At 48.9% G+C, this 21,711-nt stretch overlaps 1 protein-coding gene across 3 annotated transcripts; it reads right to left on the minus strand.

The window, feature by feature from the left end:
- Positions 1-869: 869 nt before the first annotated feature.
- Positions 870-16,413, minus strand: PAFAH2 (platelet activating factor acetylhydrolase 2). 3 transcript variants are annotated; one of them, XM_050932707.1, is made up of 11 exons: positions 16,322-16,413; positions 14,395-14,508; positions 12,187-12,331; positions 11,241-11,337; positions 9,466-9,534; positions 9,040-9,181; positions 5,804-5,917; positions 4,255-4,346; positions 3,922-4,092; positions 2,668-2,816; positions 870-1,708 (listed from the first exon to the last, which is right to left on the minus strand). In XM_050932707.1, the coding sequence occupies exons 1-11, from the start codon at positions 16,391-16,393 to the stop codon at positions 1,614-1,616; spliced, it is 1,260 nt and encodes a 419-aa protein (XP_050788664.1). In that variant the 5' UTR covers positions 16,394-16,413; the 3' UTR covers positions 870-1,613. The 3 variants fall into 3 exon arrangements, with proteins under 3 accessions (XP_050788664.1, XP_050788666.1, XP_050788665.1); XM_050932709.1 differs by lacking the exon at positions 16,322-16,413 and adding an exon at positions 16,197-16,285; XM_050932708.1 differs by lacking the exon at positions 9,466-9,534.
- Between the last annotated feature and the right edge of the window lie 5,298 nt (positions 16,414-21,711).

Raw genomic sequence — 21,711 nt, forward strand, 5'->3', positions numbered from 1 at the left:
CCTGCCTTGTGCAGGAGGTCAGACTAGATGATCAGATTGGTCCCTTCTGACCTATGAGTCTATGAGTCTATAAATCAGAGTTGTTATTATTTGCACTGTGACAGCATCTATAGGCCTGAATCAGATCGCAGGGCCCCATTACGGTGGGCTTTGTACATGCAGATAAGATGTGGGTTCCATCAGCAAATCCAGAACAATAGGTATCCGTCCTTTATCTCTTGTGAATTTTCCCCTAGAGATTCCCAACCCCTGCCGTGTGGCGCAGTCCTGGCACACTAGACTTTGGCTGGCTGATATGCCCCCTACCTTGCCACTGCGAAAAGCTTCTCTGTCAGGCCTCAGAGCAATGTCACTCCCTGCTTTCTATTTGTCAACATGTTCTCACTCACCTTGGAGTTTTGGTTAATGCCAAAATCTAGTTTTTTGATGGTAACAGCAGCCTACCCCCCAGGGCAGCTTAGAAACCACTCCTGAATCAGAGAACGGGACCTTGGCTGATAGAACTGGAGAATGGTCTATTGATGGGGTACAACTGAGCTAAAAGACTGGGTACCCCACCACTGACAAGGCCACTCTCTGGGCTATATGATCAACTCTCCTTGTATGGAAGGTTATTGGAAGCTGGCTCTTCTATGGCGTGTTTCATCCATAGATCTCAAAGGATTTTAAAATCAATTAATATTACTCTCATTTTATAGAAGGGGAAATTGAGGCCCAGAGAAGTGAAGTGCCTTGCCAAAGGCCATTCAGCCAACCAGTAGCCGTGCCAGGAACAGAACCCAGGTCTCAGTACCAGTCCAGTGCACTTTCCACTAGACAGTACTGCCTCTCCTATGATAAAAAAACAAAAAAGAAAGCTTAGATACGTGTTATGAATAACATTCTCCATCTTCATTTAGTGCACATTTAAGAGAGAAGAAAATACAGTTTCTAATAAATGCACCATTTTACAGACGATATCATTTTGACAGACATAATTACTACAGCAGCATTAATACCTCAGGTAATTCACAGGAGGGGCTTCTGAGGGTTTAACACAAGAAGAGAGATTTTCCCTCCGTTGTCTGAAACTAGTGCAATGTAGGTTCAGGTGTAGACACCAAAGTGCAGCCACACAAAGTGCATGGGGTGTTGGTAGGAGTCAAAGAGGACCAAGGCAGGTCTCATGTGTGAAAGACTTTTGGAAAGAAATGTATTTAGAGGAGGGATTTGAAGGGGCAGAGAGAAAAGTTTGGGACCTGTCAAAAGGGGGGCCGCTAAGCCACACCCCACATCTGCTTCTGTCCAATAAGGCATCAGTTTTCTAGGTTCCAAAATCAGTTCTGGAGCAGCCAGGCGCCCCAGTCTGTTCTCGATGGTGAGTTCTAGACCAGAGAAGGGCCTAGTCTCTGGGTTCTATGGCCAACCCTCGACCAGTCAGGGCCTCTAGTCTTCCGGTTCCAGCAGGAATTCTGGCTCAGCGAGGGCTCCATGTCTCTGGATTCCATCAGCAGCTGCATGATTACATGTGCCTTTTGCAGAGTTATTGGAGTTGCTGACTGAAAGTGAAGCTACTATCTTCCTGGTATGTAGGATGCCTAACATCCATGTGGCCGGACCAGCAGACAGTGTCTCTAAAGGCTGGAGATGCAGAGAGGCGCCTCTGGAATCACCGAGTCACCAATGCCTTCCAGGAGATTATTCCACTGATCAAAATCTTCCTCAAGCCCTAAATGGGGAAGAGAGATGACGAAAGGATTACTCCATGATTACTAACTGCTGGAAAGGCTCAGTCACATGCATTACAGGAAAGAGCTCCTTGGCCCCATGAGCTGTGTTAGACAATGGCAGGAGCTGATGAGCATTAGTATATGTGTGTAGCTCTTTCCACAGACCACAAGGCTAACCAAGCCAAATGCACTTGGCTTTGCCTTGTCAGAGGAAGCTGAGGGACCTGTGCTAAGTCCATACAGGGCACTGTCATAACACAGCAAACAGACTCTGCAGGTGTGGAGTAGTGTTTGATTTTTAATGTACTTCCACTCTTTTCCCCACATCTGGTATTCTTGTGGATTGCCCACACAGCAGGATTCTTCCAGAGGGGAGTCCCTCAGCTGGCAATGTGTTTGGTGTGGCCTAGGCAGTGGGCTTTGCAGACATTCCCGTGAGGTAAGGCAGTATCATCATCACCATCTGTACATGGGGAAACTGAGGCACGAGTGGAGGCAAACTGATTTGCCCCCATTCACAAAGTGAGCAGCTGGCAGAGCCAGCAGTGCTTTGCTTCCAGCCCCATGCCAAGTCCATTTGACCAGGTGGCGTAGCTAAGGTTTTCACAGCACCTTCGCAAAACTCATGGTTTTGCCTTTAAATCTGGCACTAACCATTGAAGAAGGCCCTGCCTAACACAGCACAAGACAGGTCACTACACCCCCCTAGGCTTTTGAGAATCTTGGCCAGCTCTGTGTACAGGGCAGGAAGGAGGCTCTCCCCGGAACACCACGCCCACACATTGGCTAGAGTGGTCACCACCCACACGGGACAGAAATCCTTTTGCAAGCATCGCCTCCTCCAGACTGTCAGCTGCTCCTGGCCAAGGAGGCGAGAGCCTCAGCTCAGACGTCTGGGTGGAGAGAGGGCCCCATTGCACCATCCCAATGAAAAACATTTTTCTGCCTAGTGCCGTACTCAGATGTTTCTGCAGGAAAGCAAGCGCCGCCCTGTTGGTGATGTTCAAGCCTGTGTATGGGTCCAGGGTGCCTCTGGTCTGGAACAGTCTGTTCAGGAGATTCCCAGCCAGAAAAGTGAAGTCAGTCTGACTCAGATGCACAGATCCCCTGGAAAAGGGAGAAAGAAATGACTCCTTTGGAGACAGGGATGAAACACTTTCATCAATGACTGGGTCTTGCTAACTTTACAGCCCTGGGTTGGGTCAACACTGGGGTTGGGAATCTCCCACTGGTGGAGACACAGATGCTGCATCAGGAATCATATGACCCTGCTCATAATACAGTCTGGCGGTAAAAATGCCAGTGGCCACGTGAGCTCTGTCTTCACTATGGTCACTAATCTCCAGTGCCGTCACTGCTGGGAGATCTCTCAAAACCACCTAGGATAAATCCAGGTCCCATGGGCACTTTGCCAGTGACTTGAATGGGACCAGGACTTCAGCCCCAGCGTAGACAAGGCCTAAGTAACACAATCCACTGCCCGCCCTGACTCATACATCGCTCAGTGGTATTTTCCATAGGCCATAGAAATGCACATAACTCTGTGAAAGCACATAAGACAAGATCCATGCCTGAAGAGCTGCCCATCTAACTGAGACAAACAACCTGCAAATTAAAGGAAAGCCAAAGGAGGAAGACGTCCTGCCGGAGGGGAGATCAGTGTGGGGAAGGTGCTGGTGCTGGAGGTTGAGGAGGAATTTGTAGGAAAGTTTCTTGGGGCAAGAGAAAAGGAAGGCAAAGGGGGTAGCAAAAGGCTGAGAGCTGAATGTTGGAGAAGGGAGAGTCGGAGTGAGGAGTTGGCATGGGAGACAGAGGCGAAGGGAACATGAGCTGAGCTGTCAGCAGGAGCATGGCTCTGAAGGTGAGGACAAGGTGTCCAAAGCGGATGCAGACAAAGGTTGCTGCACACCAGTGGGACAATAAAACTTAACACAGAGTGAGCAGTGTTATGGGATTGTTCGCGCGCTGTTATAATAGTAATCCTTGGCTCATATACAGCACTTTTCATCTGAAAACGTCAAATCACTTTAAAATGGATGACAAATAGCATTACCCCCATTTTAACGAGAGGACAACTGAGGCACAGAGCAGAGCCGTGACCTGCCCCAGGTCACCCAGCATGTCAACAGCAAACCCAGGATGAGCACTCCTGGCTCCTAGGCCATTGCTCTACCGCTGCCCCACACTGCCCAGACACAGAGTGCGGACTTACAGGATGGTTATGATCTTGGTCTGCCTGTTTCTGGAGCTGAGTCTCTTCATTTTGGTGACACTTTCTGCGGTCTGGAATTTCTCCGTGTTGATAAAAAGCACCGGCTTGGTCACCTTGTGGTAGAGATCGTTCTTCAAAGGGAACATCCAGGCATCGAGAGCAACGGCGCAGCTGCAGCAGGACAGAAAACAACAGGTAACTCTGCTGCTACCTAAAGCCTTCTATTCCCATCTGGCTTGTTTCCAGAAATGCATCCCCAGCTCCCAAGCTGATGGTGAGTCCTTGCTGCAAGTTTTACTGCTTGTTTAAAAGCAGCATCTGTCTGATACTCACCTAAAATGGTCCTCTTTAGAAAGGGCAAGAATTGCGGTCGCTCCTCCGAAAGAGTGGCCCATTACAGCAACTTTAGTCAAATCCACACTCTCCTGCAAGGAGGAGGAAAACTGTAAAGAATTCAGTCCCCAAACCTCACCGCACAAAGCTCCTGCTGGGGAAGTAGTGACCTCAGGAAAAGCCAGCTTGCTACAGAGGCTCTGAGTTGCATTCACCAGGGGAGTAGATGTTAGAGGGAGTAAGGGAGTCTTAGGGGTGACCCATGAAGTTCCACACCTCTCTGAGGCAGGATGCATTATCCCCATTTTACAGATGAGGAAACTGAGGTACAGAGTGGGTAAGTGATTTCTCTAAGGATACACAGTAAGTCTATGGCACTGCTAGTAACAGAACCCAGTTCTCAGCTCCCAGTCCCATGCTCAATCCAGACCTATGCTTGAAATGCTGCAGTTGCGGACAATATCTATGCCAACAGGAGGGGTTGTCCCACCAGCGCAGGTAATCCATTTCCCCAAGGGGCAGTAGCTAGGTTGGTGGGAGGGAGACTTCGTATATCAACCTGAGCGACGAAGCTGCGTCAACTCAACTTCTTCGTGTAGACCAGGCCTTAAGAGTATGGCTACGCTTAAAATGCCACAGCAGCATGGGTGTAGAGACTCCACCTCCCTGAGAGAAGGTAGCTAGGTTGATGGAAGAATTCCACTCTCAACCCAGCATTGTCTACACTGGGGGTTAGCCTGGCAGAGCTACATCTCTCTGGGGTGTGGATTTTTCAAACCGTGGAGAGACGTAGCTATGCCGATGTTCATTTTCAGCATAGACCAGCTTATAGAATGGTACCCAATTCTGCAACAAGGGGCACCATAGTGCAAGTCCCCAAGCAGCAGATGCAGTTAGTATTTATAAGGGGCTCCGTGCGAGTCCCTGGAATGGGAGGCTGAAAGGAAGAGAAGTACTTGATCACTGAAGAATACATTATCTTGCCAATCCAGGAGAAGCCCTATTTGGCCCTGGGGGGATCAGAGTGTCCTAAAATAGATATAAACAAAATATAAAGTGGGGGAAGAAAGAAGATGCTAGTGAGAAGAAAGGAAGAAGAAAAAATGGGGAGGAGATGGAAGTTGTGCAGTTAAAGGGGACAAAGAGAAAAGGGAGGATGAGTGAGAAGAACAAATAAGAGAGCAGAGCTGACAAAGGAGATGAAAAGGAAATGAGGGGGTGGAGTGGTGGGACAGAACAAAAAGGAAAATGAATCAGGGGCTTAAAGGAGTCTGGTTCTGCAAGTTCTGCCCCCACGCCTCCAATTCCAGGAGGGCAATCTGCAAATTTCACAGAACCAGGCCTGTTCCTGCCAGTAACAACACCTGCAGGGCCAATGAAAGGAAGGTGTTGGGTGGAGGAGAGGCAGGTGCTATTGCCTTTATGAGATCAGGTTAAAATCACCAGCCAGCTCTGAATGCCACCCTGCACGGGTTCCAGTGAATCCCTTCATAATCTGCACGGCACAAAAATGTCTCTCCGCTGCAACTGAAGAGTTGGCTGGAAATACCTTCAGTGCAGACAGATCAAATCCTTTGTGCAAGACATTGGTGACAGCTTTGCCGTGGCTGATCTCCTGCACCAGCCTGAGCCCTCGTACACACTCGTTTGCTCTTTGGTGAACCTGTAACAAAAGTGTCCCTGGTTAATTCAACCCCCTTTTTCCTCCAGGCTGATCAAGCATCAACACAGGAATGATGATAATATAGCATAATAATGTGCTCTCCCAAAATGCCCTTTGTCTAAGCACATCACAGTGATTTGCAAAGATTAATAAGACTCATTACACCAAGGGAGGTCAGTACGTATCATACCCCTAGCATGCACACATGGAAAGTGACTTGCACTGCTTTTACCTCTGTGTAACGCCACTGAGCTCAATAGGGTTACCCCTGATTTGTACAGCTTTAACTGAACATAAAATCAGGCCTTCAGAGACTTGCCCAAGGCCGCTCGGTGAGTTAGGGGCAGAAACAGAATCTAGGAGACCCAAGTCCAGTTTCACGCTTTAAACCACACTTCCTTTCTTGGATCACAGCGAATGTGGAGACAAAGAGGAAAATACAGACACTGCAAGAGGTCCCCAAGGGAAATCGCTATAAATGTATTGGAAAAGCTTCTTAAAATCCAGTTAATTTAATACCATGAACTGCTGAAGATAAGCAAAATATTTCCACTATACCAATAAGTAAGGAGGGACTCAGAAGAAAGATAATGTGTTTTGCTCAGTGGATCCACCATGCGAACCTACCAGCCAGAGGCCAATATGAAAGATGGAGACTTTCCCCAAAGAGGTCCAAACGCCTAATGAAAAACCCCATCCCCGCACCCCCGGTCCCCCCAGCAGCTGGGAAGATGATTGCAGGGATTCCTACTGAGGTGCTGTCCCTGGACCCTGCTCAAGGACTCAATTTTTTGTAACAGCTGCAAAAGATATTCTTAAATAATCTCATGACGTTTTAACACACTGGGTCACAGTGAAGATCTAGTGGATCACATTCCCATAGATCCCAGTGTGCCACCAAAAATACATGCATTGTGCAAAGTCTCTTCCCAAACCGCATTTGCTCCAATTCCTCAGACAGAGGCAAACACCTACAAGATCTCTATCAAGCATTCTTAAAACTACAGTACTCACCTGCTGAAGTGAAAAACAGATTGACAGAGCCAGAAGAGTATCCAGAAGTCACCTACTATAGGATAGGCCTAACAAGGAAAATAACAGAACACCACTAGCCGTCACCTTCAGTCCCCGACTAAAACCTCTCCAGCGCATCATCAAAGATCTACGTCCTACCCTGAAAGATGACCCCTCACTCTCACCGATCTTGGGAGACAGGCCAGTCCTTGCTTACAGACAGCCCCTCAACCTGAAGCAAATACTCACCAGCAACCACACACCACAGAACAAAAACACTAACCCAGGAACCTATCCTTGCAACAAAGCCCTGTCCACATATCTATTCAAGTGACACCATCATAGGACCTAATCACATCAGCCACGCCATCAGGGGCTCGTTCACTTGCACATCTACCAATGTGATATATGTCATCATGTGCCAGCAATGCCCCGCTGCCATGTACATTGGCCAAACCGGACAGTCTCTATGCAAAAGACTAAATGGACACAAATCTGACATCATTGTAAGAGCAACAAAACTGACCAGAGTCTCTGCCAATTTCACTCTGCCGCTGTTTGAGCTCCAGCAGCACTGGAGTGGTCTGTCTGCAGACTCAGGAAGAAAGCTCTCCTTTGGGGTCACATGTGGAAGGTGTTCTCCACTCGCAGAAGGTCAAAGAATTTATTTAATGTGCACATTTAAAGGGCGATCATCAACTTTAAAACAAAACAAAACAAAAATCTGTCTAAGCTTAGTTAAAAACTTGTTACAAGTAAAACCAAAGATTTTTATAACTGAGATGGAGGGGGGAAGCGGGGAGAGACCTACTGCAAGTTGTTTTTCCCCCAGTTTGTTTATTCTAGACACTGGACATCACAGCTCATAGTTTCCTGTGTATAGTCAGCCTGGTGCCCCTGTTTGTGTGGATTTTTTCTAAAGTGACAAAGGACAGAAAAACATGATTTTAAACCCACAAAAACTGGCAGGGGTCTCAGGGACAGCACCGGAAACCACAACTAATTCAGTTTTTTAAAACCACGCTACATTTCAAGTTGACACTGTCCTTTTAAACTCAGCAGAAATTGAGAGTTTGGGCCCCTCACTTACCATGGCACTTTCCTACTTGCCTGGGGTGAGCAGGCAACTGGATTTTTTATGCCCTGTCCAAAACAGCAATGGGAAAAACCTCATAAAAAGTTAGAACTCAGAGTGCTGATAAGCATCTGGAAGTTTGGAGGCTCATCTGAAGCTTAGCTCAGCCTCTCTAGGCTGCAGAACTGAGCTGGAAACAAGAACTGGTGCTCAAGAGTATTCAGGCAATTTTCTGTTTCCAGTGAAGCAGGAAATACAGCAAAACCAGCCAGGCTGCTTTCTGCCTTGCCCTGAACTCAGACACAAAGAGGCCTGTGAAAGTGTGAAAGGCAAACGAGTTAACCAAACGGTTCGGCATCTACAAAACAGGTTCAACGTTAGGTTCAGTTCCAGAAATGGCAAAAGGTCTGGGCAAAGCAAGAAGAGTGAGGTTATCCAAAACCCTGGTGGAATCTCCATCGCTGGAGATATTTAAGAGTAGGTTAGATAAATGTCCATCTGGGATGGTCTAGACAGTATATGGTCCTGCCATGAGGGCAGGGGACTGGACTCGATGACCTCTTGAGATCTCTTCCAGTCCTAGAATCTATGAATAGCCCTTCTCCCATACTGCCTTGTGCTGTGGCAGGCTCCTCCCAGCCTAGAGCAATGCTGTGGTTTGCTCTAGTAGTGGGTAAAAGGCCAGGCAACTTCCTCTCTGGTTCTCTTCCAAACTGACGTGAACACAGAAAATGTTCAAAAACACAGTGCTTCTCCCGCAGCCGGAGACCGTCAGCAGACTTCACTGCTTCCATTGCTCTGACTTAGCATTTGCAAGCTTTTCTTTGCAACTGTGACTGCATTTCTTTTTTAAATGAAAAGAGAGATTCTGGCATCACCATGTGACACTGGCAACTGAGGCCCTAGGCACATGCCCATCACGCGTACGCCTTAAACTGGCCCAGAATTCAGGTGTGATGGATTTTGCCCCTCCCCAAATTGGTTCAGCCTCCTCCATCCTACAAACAGCCTTTCCCTGCCTTCCAGTCATTACCTGTGGGTTTCGAAAATGAAATTCCTTCTGCCCTTCTTGGACCCTTCGAAATGGGATCCATTCCTCCTGCAGCGCAGCCTCCAGGGAATCGGACCCCCCAGCCTCTGCCTTGCAAAAGTAAGTTGCACAGGCAGAATGGTCTCTGCAGGAATAACAGGACAGTCCAGTTAAATCACTGAGCAGCAGCCACTCATCGGAAACACGAGGCATGCAAGAGAAAGGCGTATATTTAGCATTCGGTTCAGCTTTTGAATGCCCCCATTTCAAAGAGAAGATCAGAGACTGCACCTGAGTCCTAGAAGGATAATTCAGATCACAAATCTGCTGAATTAATAATCAACCGGAAAACAAAATCTACTAGGGGAGAGGTTGGGTGACCACCAGGAAACAGAGTGCATCATGCTGTTCAAAGGGGCCGCCACCCACCTGTGCTCCAGCGCCATCACCAGAAAGCCACGGGAGGCCATTTCTGCACAGACAGCCGAGTAGACGGTTCTGAAAACACGAGGATGCAAAGGGAAAGCAGAATGAGGGCTCGATCCTCTGGTTCCCAGAGGTGCTGAGCACCCTCCATTCCCCACTAGACTCAACAGAAATCCAAGGCACTCAGTACCTCCCGGACTTGCTCTGCTTCTACAAAGTTTTGCTGCAAGTCTCCCTGTTGAGAGAATGAGTCATAATCTGAGCCCAGGCATGGGAGCGAGGGACACCTGGGTTCTAATCCTGGCTCTGACACTGACGTCATCTCTGGGGCTTGGCAAAGCCACAATCGCCCCGTTTTCAAAAGGTGCAGAGCACACACAGCTTCCATGGATCCCAGTGGGAGCTGCAGGTGCTCAGCACTTCTGATCATGGAGGCACAGAGAAGCTTGTGATTTATCTTCCCCACCCGTAACGCAGGGAGCATACCACCCGGGGCGTTGTGAGGAAGGGGTAACGTTTGTCAAGTGCTTTGAAGATGAAAAATGCCAAGTGTTGTTATTACTAATAAAGCCAGATGCAAAACCACTGTTTGTGCAGCGGCTGAATGCTCGGAAAAGCTGCTTAGCCAGATCTATTAGATTGTGAAACAGTCTCTCGAGGGAAGTGGTGGAAGGCCCATTGCTTGAATCATTTAAAACTAGATTGGACAAAGCACTACGAAATACGCGGTAGGGAACCAGTTTCCATTGCCCGGCAAGAGGTGTGAGATGATTGAATAGGATTTTGCTGCCCCTAGCATCCATGTTTATATACGCAGTAACTAGGGATGACTTTATACATCTAGAGGAAGGTACTAAGCTATTGGCATGGTATTAAACACGGATTTACAGCAGACGTCAGTGGCTCTGACAGCCGGAGATCACAAGGTCTCAGCCTACAAGAGTGGAGTTTTTGCTTACAATACCTTCGCATATCCTGGTCCTTGGCTTTTATAAGGATTTGCTGTTGGGGAGGGAGGAGGGTTGTAATGGGACTGGAAGCCTTTCACTTCTAGGTCATCAATTTAAATCCAGAGAAATGGGCCAAAGGGGACTCTTGTCTGCTGGCCGTCTAGTGTGAAACAAACTGGTGTGGGCCTCCGGCTAGCTCCTTGTGGGATGTGTGTCCATGCCGCAAAAGCCATCATTACAACTGGCACCAACTGAATCCCACTGCTGAGTGTCCCAGGACAGACACTGAAGATGGAATTGGCCGTAAAAACTAAGCTCTGCTCTTTGCCCTAGAAATGGTCCCTCTAAAACAGAGGTAAGATACTTCGGCCCAGATTCTCCACTGATGAAAATGGGCAGAGCTCCACTGCAAATGCTGATTTACACCAGCTGAGAATCTGGCCCATTGGCCGAGCAACACGGAGGCAGCTTGCTCTGCCCATGCTCTGTGCACAGAACTCCAGTCTCCAGAGCTGCAAGCCTGGAATCTTTCATCAGCATTCCAGTCACTTACTAAAACAATGACAAGAGACTTGCTGGGGGGCGGATCTGGGCGAGTCTCAGCCTGAGAGCCCGATACTTTTTAGCCAATCCCTTGGCAGAAATGACTGAGACATCCTAACCCCAGTCTGTTGGCTTGTGTGCATTTAAACCAGCCCCCTGCTGACACTGCAGCCCAGCCGAAAGTTCGATTAGCATTATAGGAGAGGCAGCTTCACACAGTGAATATGTGGGAGATCCCTCTCCTCTTTCACCCAGGATCGTGGGAAGTGAGGTCGAGACTCTTACCGAAAGGCTCCCAGGCCATGGGAAAATATGATCAGTGGGTACCTGCTGCCACATGCCTTGAAAGGCCCGTTCCAGCTCACTGGAACTCTGTAGGACCCTGCGGGAAGAAGTGACAGATGTGAGTGGAGTGAGCCAAGTTGTCATAGGGCTACAGTTCTGACTCCTGCAGTCACTCTCGTTTGTTCTGGGGTTCTTCAGAATCCTGACCCCACGTCCAGCCTCATGTAACCTTCTGTACCCAGGGAACAACAGGATATTGACTGGGAGAGGAGTGAGCAACTTCCCAAGCCCTCGCAACTTTCTGTACCCAGAGAACATTTCTAAGGCACCCTCCATCCCAAAGCACTTTGCCACCCTGCTAAAATGCAGCCGCCTCTGAGGAACAGGACAGCAGCCAAGCAGTACATAGCCCAGAAGTGATGGGGGGAGGGCAATTTTGGATGGCACAGCAAATGTCCACACTAGGGGCTCTACTGTCCACACAGATCTTGCCTTTGGACGTCTCATCGGAAACTCTCTGCAGTCTGCATTTCACCTGCTGCAGAGACCTAGTGTCCCAGGGAGCTAGTTAGTTCAAATCTGAGGCTGTGGACTCTAAGCCATCCCCTATGGTGTTATATTATCCAGTCCTCTCCCTTTCTTGTGACTAATCTGTAATCATGCTGCCTTATTAGCTTAGAACATAGAACAACCAGCTTCCTCTGACTCTGGAGCTAAGGTGGCAGCAGGGGGCCATTGTCCTATGACCCCACTAATAGCATGCTGTGATAACTGCCTCCATGCATGCTCCCAGGAGGCAGAGAGTCTGGGTCATCCACCCAGGGGCTGAGATCTAGACTCATAGACCTGGAAGGGACCTTGAGAGGTCATTGAGTCCAGTCCCCTGCCCTCATGGCAGGACCAAATACTGTCTAGACCATCTATCTGAAGCCATCAGTCCTCTCACCGAAAGTCACATTGAGCAGCGGGGTGCACCACTTCAGGTTGATGTAGTCAGCCAGCCCATCGCAATACTCACGGCGTGGGATCCAGAGAGGTTGCTCTGCCTCCTCCTGGGGAAGGCAGGGGTAAAACAACCGGAAGAAAAGCCCCTAAAGAAAAGAAGGAAGGATTATGGCACACATATCACATGTGTGAAACACCTCATCCCACCTAGATCTGAACAGAGAATGTCAGAGATTATAAAACCACTGTGATCCTCTGCTCTGACCTTCAGCATCCACCCTTCACACCCTCAATACAGAGGTCAAACCAGGTGATCCTCATCTAGCATGTGGCTATCTCAGCACCCGGCTCTTTGGCTATATCTTGGCAACACTGTCGGTGAATTAGGGGGGTTGATTCACACAGCTCCCCGAAGGCCGGATCCACTCTTCTCCTCACTCTGCCCATGCTACAGGCTGGAGCTGTGTGCACAGAGCCCCCACTGGGCAGAAGGCACATGGAAGAAGGAACCGATGGAATGGAGAGGGGACATACAGGAGGAGAGTGGACAGCAAATGGAGAGAGCGGATCGGAGTGGGTGAGTGGGAAGGAAAAGGAACAAATAATGGGAGGAGAAAATGGGTATTCTTCCTCTCAGGAGTTAGTGCCCCATCCTGAAGAACTAGGACCTAGAACACAGGCCTGCCCATTGACTGTTCTGGTTCTAGGACCCCCCAGACCAGACAACCCACCCTTCTCTGTGTGCCCTGATCATCTTCTGCCTACATTACTGCAGCCAGTGGTTCACATCCTTCTCCAGGACTGCTTCCATGTTGCACTTATGCATGGAACAACCTTCCCTGTCGGGTCATCAGGGCAACCCCCATGATTCAAATCCATCCTATTCCATGTTGTTATAGTGAGGCAGTCAAGGTTGAGAAGCTGATGGTAAGACAGCTGATTTCTCTAAGTGCTCACAAATCCACGGGTATTTAATTGGGTTACATTGCCTGCCCTTCCTCAACTCCACTGGACATGTATTATCAGCAAAGGCAAGGGAGTTTTGTTATATATAAAAATCCTTAATGTTCAGCTGAATCTGACTCAAATTGTGCCCTCGCTGGACTATGTCGCCGGACGATCTTCTCAATATTACCTTCGTTCTTCCTCCCTCGGCTGGTTAAACTAATTTGCGTATCTGATCTGAAAATTACACAATAAGCTGTCGAGGAAGAGACTATGTTGTAATGTAGCTGTACAGCACTGACCACATGGGGGCCCTGACCCTTGACTTGTGCCTATGGGTGCTACTGCAATACAGATGAACAAGAATAATTCACTTCTGTGATACCAACAAGAAGTAAGTTCATTATGGCAATTTAAATACATCTCAAAGCAGCTCCATCCCCAGGTTTCCCAGCACGTCCTGTCTACTCTGCATCTCAGGCCTTGTTGCACTGGGAAGGGGCCCTGATTCCAGCTGTGGTGCAAACCCCAAGCAGAGACTAGGAAAGCTCCGAATTGCAGCAGCTGAGCTCACCCTCACCTTCCCCTATGTTCAAGCCGGGGTTAGCTGGTGCAAATCCTGGCTTCCCTTCTCTGTGCTTGGGCTTTGCACAGATGCTGCTACCTCAGTGGCTGGCCAGCGACTGCTGGAACTGGGGCAAATTCTCAATGCATACAAGAATTCAGACGGAGACAGGGACACTCTTTACTTCCACACCTTGTACAGCACCAAGCACAGTCATGTTTAGTAAATAATAACTGGAGACAAGTGCAGTGTCAGCCTAACTAGTTTTAAGATGCAGCTTGGTCAGTTTACGAAGGGGATGATATGACCGGATTGGCTTCTATAGCAGGAGACGAGACTCAGTGACCCAGGAGATCCCTTCCAGTCTTATATTCCTTTGTTCAAGTGTCCAGAGACAGAGTTCAGTTTAAGGAGAGACCAAGAATCCAGTCGAGTTAGCAGGAAATGTGCAGCTGTAATCTTCTTGCTCACACGCCTCCCCCCAGCCAGTCTTCTGAGTGACCATGAGTCACACAGCAGGCAATCTCAAGTACCCCACAGGCTGCATTTACAGGGCTTGCTGCAAAATCAGTTCCAGCAAAACAAATAATCAAATAGCTTGAAACACCATTGCCCTCCTACCTGCTGATCCTCTGTTTCATGCTGGCATAACTAATGAGAAGTGAAACCCTGAGCAGCTAGCAGCGCTCATTACTGTACCTTCCGGTTGGGGCCCACCATCACATCCGTGCAGCCCACTTGGTGAGGCCCATTCCCATGGGGCAGCCTGAGGGACTGCGCTCCCCCCATGCCTTCCTTAGCTGGAGATAGCACCTAGAAAGGGAGAGAGCAGGTTGCAGTGCTAGAGCTGTGTCACCCAATGGCTGGTGAAACAGAGCTAGTTAATCTCACTTCCTTCATCTGTTTCCTGTTGAGCAAAATCCTCAACCAAAGCCTAACCTATTGGACTTGGAGAGCTGCATAACATTGGCTGGCGATCTTAGCCATCAGGCAGCAAGAGCAGAAGAGTGAATAAGATTTTATCAAGAACCCAGCGTGACCAGGGCGTGCAAGGAAGCTGGCCTTTTGACTCCCAGAATTATTATGGGCAGCAGAGGCAAAATGAACTAATTGTTCCAGCAACGCACCAGGAGCCAGGACTCTGGGTTTCAGTCACTGACTCATGGTGTGACGGCAGCTAAATCATTTTTCTCCACGCTTTACTTCTGGAACGTGCTTCGAGCTCCTCCAATGAAAGAAAATGCAAGGGCAAAGTATTATTATTTCATCCTAGCGCCACAGAGATTAGAGATGGAAAAGACTCCTATCCATCACTGTAGGGTCTAAAGAGCCAGGTTTTGAGAGGCTCCTAAAGTCCTCAAAAGTGTTTAGGAGCTTAACTCATATTGATTTCCATGGGAGTTGGGCTCCTTTCAGGGTCTGAGCCGTGGTGCCTAACTCCCACGCAGCGGTGCACGACTGTCCCCTATAGTGTATTTTCTAGCACTCTGTCCAGTCTCGAAGCAAAGGGGCTTTCACCACTTTCCTTCGGAGACGGCTGCACTGTCTTCACAGCTGCTTGTAACAATGGCTAACATTACAGCAGGATTTGATCTGCATCTAGGGCCAAGCAAAGCCCCGCTGTGCGCTGATCCCTCTTCTCTCAGCCGAGCACAGCTTGTGCATTCTGGTTCTCGGCAGGGCAGCAGCTTTTTGTTGGGAGTATTAGCTCAGCTGCTTCTTGAAACCGAACTTAGAGAACACTTTACACCAACCAACGTCCTGCCCTGGCTGCTGTTTATTGTGGCAGTCGCCTCTCGCATGCCTTTTGGAGATTAATCTCACACCATCTGGACACCTGTAACATGCTAGGGACAATGGGGTTCTGGGACTCAGACTGCCAGCGCTGATCCAGGAGGCAAGCCGTGACAAAGCGGGCTTGCTTTTTCCTTTTTCAATTGAGTGACATTTTCGGATTCTGGGATAGGGGGACCAGACAGCAAATGTGAAAAATCGGGATGGGGTGAGGGGTAATAGGAGCCTATATAATAAAAAGACCCAAAAATTGGGACTGTCCTTATAAAATCAGGACATCTGGTCTCCCTATTCTGGGAGCTTCACAAGAACAATACCTGAGTGACAACACTTGATCTTATATAGAACCTTCTATGCTAGGATCTTAGGGGCCCGACACCAACCTACAAAGCAGGGGAATATTATCCCAATAGGACAGGTGGGGAAACTGAGGCACCGAGCGGGACAGTGACTTGCCCAAGATCAGCCACACAGCTGGAATCGGAACCCGGACACGGCCACAGGCCACCCCTCAGCCCCGCTTCCTCTCTCTGCCCCACTCTCCCCCCCGTCTCGTGGGCCCTGCCCCGCTGGCTGCCCCCGTCAGGCCCCCCCACCTGTGTCCCCTCCAGCCAGACCCCTGCCCCCAGCCCGGGGCCCTCTCCCCCCCCGCGACAACCGGCCCCCACAGGCGGGGGAAGGAGCTGGCGCTGCCCCCCGCCCCTTACTCCGCCTGCCGCCCCCGGGAGCTCAGCGGAACCAGCAGGGGGCGCGTCCGGCCTGAGACGGTCGGTTCGGAGCGCGGGGGGGCTACCAGGGCCACCCGGGCCAGAACTACAGCGCCGGCACCTACCTGGGCTCCCGCCACCCCACGGAAAGAGAGGAGGCAGCGCCGCCCAGTGCATCCTGGGACATGTAGTGTCATTACCACGCCCAGTGTGAAGGGTCCCCAAGCTCAGCACTACAACTCCCAGAGCTCTCCGCGGCCTGGGCTGTGCGCCCGCCTTCTCCAGCACTACAACTCCCAGAGCTCTCCGCGGCCTGGGCTGTGCGCCCACCTTCTCCAGCACTACAACTCCCAGAGATCCCCGCGGCCTCGATTGTGCTCCCTCCTCCGGCACTACAACTCCCAGAGCTCACCGCGGCCGGGACTGTGCTCCCACCTTCCCCAGCACTACAACTCCCAGAGTTCCTCGCGGCCTGGCCTTCCCTTTCCCCCCAGCACTACAACTCCCAGAACTCTTTACTCCAGGGAGTCTCTCGCTCTCTCTTTTAACTCCCTCTCATATTATTTCTCCAGGGGGCAGGGACAGTGGGTTAATGGGTTAGAGCAGAAGGCTGGGAAATAGGACTCCTGGGTATTGGAGGCGGGTTTGGAATCCCACTGCCCAGGAATATAATTCTTAGCTCCAGGGGACTATTCCTCACCCAACCCACAGGACTACAAACCCCAGAGTTCTCTACGGCACAGAGCCTTCAGGACTGCGACTCCCAGAATTCATTGCCGCAGGCCATATTTATCTGCAGTCCTAAATCCTGGTCAGAATGGGGTCCTTGGAGCTCTGCTCCTTATCAAGGCTCCCACAGCCAGATGCATCTGAACAAGTGAGGTGTTTTACCCACGAAATTTTATGCCCAAATAAATCTGTTAGTCTTTAAGGTGCGAGTGGACTCCTTGTTGTTTTTGCGGCTACAGACTAACATAGCTACACCTGATAAATGACACCCAGAATTGCCAGCTATTTATGTATTTTCCCCCTCTTCCTTGCCTCTTTTTACTACAACACCCGGAGCTCTTTGCATGTCAAAGTCTGGGCTAGTGAATGAAAATGATACTAAGATGCCTGTCTGCTTTTCGCTTGTGGATCTCTGCTGCCAAGGTTTCTAGGTGCCATGATGCTAGTTAGGAGGGAACAGGTTGTGTTCTCAAAGCACTTCCTAGCCAGACATGTAATACGAGCAAAGGCCTTTAGGCTAGGCAAAGGGTGTGCAAATTGGTTAGCTGAGCTTGAGTCCTTATTTTCACATGCTGTTACCAAATGGTCCTGTGCATTGAGACACTGAGGGTACAGGTGTGCAGACGTTTCCAGATATGGCCTGGTTAGGAGCATCTTTAAAAGATGTGGCCCACAATATGCTCTGTTGAGGAATTTCCCCCTAAACTCTAGTACTTGGGCCCTTCCCCCGGGCTTGGAACATGCTTTTCATGCATCAACTGCCCTTCCTCTCCCATCCTCCTTGAAATCTCTGTTCAAGTCCCTTTCCATCACTGACTACTTGATCCCTCACTGTGTCTGCCTTAAGTAGACCATAAGCTCCTCAGTGCCTAGACTTTGCCTGTGTGTAAAGTTCACAGGACTTCAATGGTGCTACAGAAATGATCATAATCATAGTTCTAGCTGAGGGCTGAATAAAGGGATCAAAGCCAAGGTCAGAACTTTCAGCATCAGCCTTTTGCAGGGTTCATTCCGGGGCACAGTTGCAAGAACAGTTACGTTGCTTGTATATATAAGGGAGAACTCTCCCACCCACACCCCAACCTTCTCCTCTTCCTACTTTATGTTCCTAAATACAAATGATCTCTGTGGTCCCAAAATTGGGAAGCCACTGCTCCCCCTCTCAACTCTACCTGCTTTTGCTGCCTACCTCCGCAGCCTGGGCTCTTATCAAGTTACTATAGACTTGGCCAAACTGAGCTTGATCCTGTAATTCTACTTGGCAGGTGAGTGAATCCCAGATCGGGCTCCTTGTCTGAAAGGGCTCTCCCCATAACTACAGACAGCATGTGGGATTGGAATGCCTGTATCCCCAGATTTATTGCATTGGTGTCTCTGAGACTGAGAGTACAGCTGGAATTTCCTGGCCCCTTGGCTGGTTCTGGAGACCCAGTGACTGACAGGGAAGGTTTATATATGTTTACTCTGCTTAGCATGTATCAGAGGGGTAGCCATGTTAGTCTGGATCTGAAAAAGCAGCGAAGAATCCTGTGGCACCTTATAGACTAACAGACGTTTTGGAGCATGAGCTTTCGTGGGTGAATACCCACTTCCTCAGATGCATTAGCATTTTTGTCTTGACTGAGAAACCGTTCATTTGAGAGAACAGCAGAAAGAGGCTCAAGCCACAGCATCCATCTTCGGCTCCAGATTTTTGATGATCTTGGGCGTTTTGGGGGTGATGACCTAATCCCTTCATTTCCAGCTCTGATTTTTATGATCTGAGATAATATTTCGAGCCTACATCCCTCTTTTTGAACAGGCTGAATGTGGCCAAACCCTGAGGGAGTGGAAGACACAAATAAAGGAAAATGCTCTTTGAAAACCAGCCCAGGTTTGCAGCTTCTAGCAGCGAGGAGCTATGCAAAAGCCCAGCAAACTCATTCTGTGCATCTGGGATCCATTTTCTCCTTTGGCAGTCACTGTTGGATTCATTCTTTTGTGTGTGTGCAGAAAATGCTTAGCTCCCTGTTAACCAGAGCCCGTAATAGAGTCATCATACGAAAGATGGCAAAACTAGTCAAGATAATTACATTTTGGACTTAATTAAAATCACGGCCACTGATGGCAGCTTAGCCTGAACTGGAGAGCTGCTCTTCCCCGCTAATTAATACATTTCATTTTGCAGCTTGAATTGTGCCACAATAAACAGCATGAACACAGGCCAAGGCAGAGTTGTATAGTGCAGCGCATAGGTTCGTTCTTGGTAGCGACCTTCATTGATTATCATTATTCTGATTATTTACTAGTAATCTTACTTATGGGCTCAGTCAGTGATTGTGCCCCATTATGTTAGATATCACCCCAAAGAGTGTTGTACGGTCGCTTTGAAGAGGACATTTCAAACGTGTCACGTTTTAACCCTAAATGTTTGTGAATCTGGCCTATTAAAAAGAAAAGGTACAGAAAACGCAACTACACACGACCGTTAATACAGTGATAGCACAGCATTATTATACATAGATTTTTAAGGCCAGAAAGGACCATTATGATCATCCTGTCTGATCTCCTGCATAACAAAGGCCATCAAACTTCACCCCATAAGTCCTGCACCAGGCCCATATCTTGTAGCTGAGTTGAATCATGTTTTTTAGAAAGATGTCCAATCTTGATTTAAAGAATTACACACATGTAAAGCTGCCACCTTATCTTCTCTTAAATCCCTTCTTAAAACCTACTTGTGCTGCGCTATCTACAAATCACTCCCGTCTGGACTGGTTAGTCAAGCAGGGAGCTGCGTCTTCTGCATTTCTGCAAAACTCTTGTTTGTTTTATTGTTATCTTGGCCTCCGATCTCCCGCACCCTCACCCCATTTGTCTGGTTCATCCATCTATTTTATTCTAACTGACATGTAGATTCGTGAGCTCTCTGGGGTCCCTGATCCTTGGCTGGGGTTCCTAATGCAAATCATTAGCAACAACAATAGCAATGACCATAGTAACTGGTGCACAGAAAAGCTCATCAGGGAGTGGGGGAGTCTGAAAGAATGGGAAGGATGTAGACGCCAGGGTAGGAGGGGGATTGTTCAGGGTGGTGCATGAGGGTGTGACTAGGAGTAATGGAATGAAACTGAGCAACCAGAAACTGAAGGGGAAATGTTCTACTGTAAGAGGTTGAAATTAAGAGGAAGAAATTTAGGCTGATTACCTGGAAATATCTCCTGGCAATTGGAGGCCCTAGACAGCAGATTCATGTCTCATTGCATGGCTACATTTAAAACAGCTCTGGAGAGAACACACTTTGTGGGATCCCCTCCTAGGACCCCACACCCATCTACTCGGATCTTGCTGAGACCATCACCCCATTTAGTAACATGGGAAGGGCAGGGAGTTGATGATCCCCTGGTGCCTGTTCACAGCCCTGCCTGGGTGTCACACCCTCACAATGAACCCATACCTTAGCACAATCCTGCTGAGGTACCAGGGGGGCTGGACCTACTCGGTCTTTTCCTTCTTTGGCTTTTATGGTCTCATTTCTACTTTGCCATTTGTGTAAACTCTGCCAGAGACAGCGAAGTGAGGATCAGATCAGTAGCTGGGTATTTGCCATGTGACTCAGATATTGCGTAAGCCCCTCTGGCCCTGCAGTGAATGGTGGTAGGGGTGGGAGCTTGTATTGCAGGGGATGATTCGATGAACCTGTACGGGGTCTGATAGCCAAAGCAAATGAAGAGAGAGACGTGCTAGACATAGAAAGAAGTGGAATTAGGACTATTATGGTAGTGGCTGTTGAATGTAGCTACCATCTGACAGCTGGGTTGGAATTAACTGATTGGTCTCAGTCTACTTCCTGTGTGCCTCCCCCCAGCCCCCTGCATAGGTCCAAGGGTGCCCTCAGTCCCCACAACTAGTCCTTTAAACACTCTCATTAGAAAGCAGTACCTGCCCCTGGCTGTGGGTTCAACAGGAGTTCAGGGTGTTCAGCACATCGCAGGATCGGGATCACAGAGGTTAGAGATGGAGAAGGCCTGTTAGGTCCTTCTGGCCAATTCAGGATTGTTCACCACAGTCTGCTCTCCAGGGCTCTGTCCATTCCGGTTTTAAATGACTTGAGTGATGGGGCTCCCACCCCTCCCCTTGGGAGTTGGTGTCCCAGCTGCCTAACATTCATCTTAAATGTTCCCTTTCTTCACTTGAATCACTTACCCCTACTAATACCGCTCTGTGCCAGGCTCCATCACGCCTCTCTCTCCCTGGTGATGAATCCTTTCAGATGCATGTAGACAAGGGATGTCACATACCTGGATCCAGCCTGCCTGTCAGCAATTTGTCAGTCACAGTGTGTCTGTGACACTCTTATATTTGTATGTCTGATTTTGTAAGCAAGTAGTTTTTAAGTAAGGTGAAACTTGGGGGTACAAAAGACAAAAATCAGACTCCTGAAGGAGGTGCAGTAGCCTGGAAAGGTTGAGAGCCACTGACAACCTAACCAGACATATGTAGCTTGCTGGCTTTAATCTTTCCTTGTTAATCCATTAAGCCTCCCCACCCCACTCAGATGTACACAAGAATTATTATAAACATAGGGGAAACCGAGGGAGGTTAAGTCCAGATCGTACAGCCAGTCGGTGGCAGGACTGGGTGTTCCTTCTCCAAGTCCTCTCCTGCTCTAACTACTAGATCACACTCCCTCCCAGAAGAGAGTCTAGAACCCAGGAGTGTTGGCTCTCAGTCCCTGTACTAACCTCTGGACCTGTCTCCCTGTGGAGGGAAGAGAATGCAGGATTTCTGTCTCCCACCCCGCCCC

Source organism: Gopherus flavomarginatus, chromosome 22 (assembly GCF_025201925.1).
Source record: "Gopherus flavomarginatus isolate rGopFla2 chromosome 22, rGopFla2.mat.asm, whole genome shotgun sequence".
In the NCBI taxonomy this organism is placed as follows: Eukaryota; Metazoa; Chordata; order Testudines; family Testudinidae; genus Gopherus; species Gopherus flavomarginatus.

Coding starts and splice junctions, on each gene's coding strand:
- PAFAH2 (XM_050932707.1), bottom strand. CDS start 16,393: ATGACACTACATGTCCCAGGATGCACTGGGCGGCGCTGCCTCCTCTCT. Junction 12,332..14,394: donor TGGTGGGCCCCAACCGGAAG/GTACAGTAATGA, acceptor TCTTTTCTTTAG/GGGCTTTTCTTCCGGTTGTT. Junction 9,535..11,240: donor CATGGCCTGGGAGCCTTTCG/GTAAGAGTCTCG, acceptor TCGTGTTTTCAG/AACCGTCTACTCGGCTGTCT.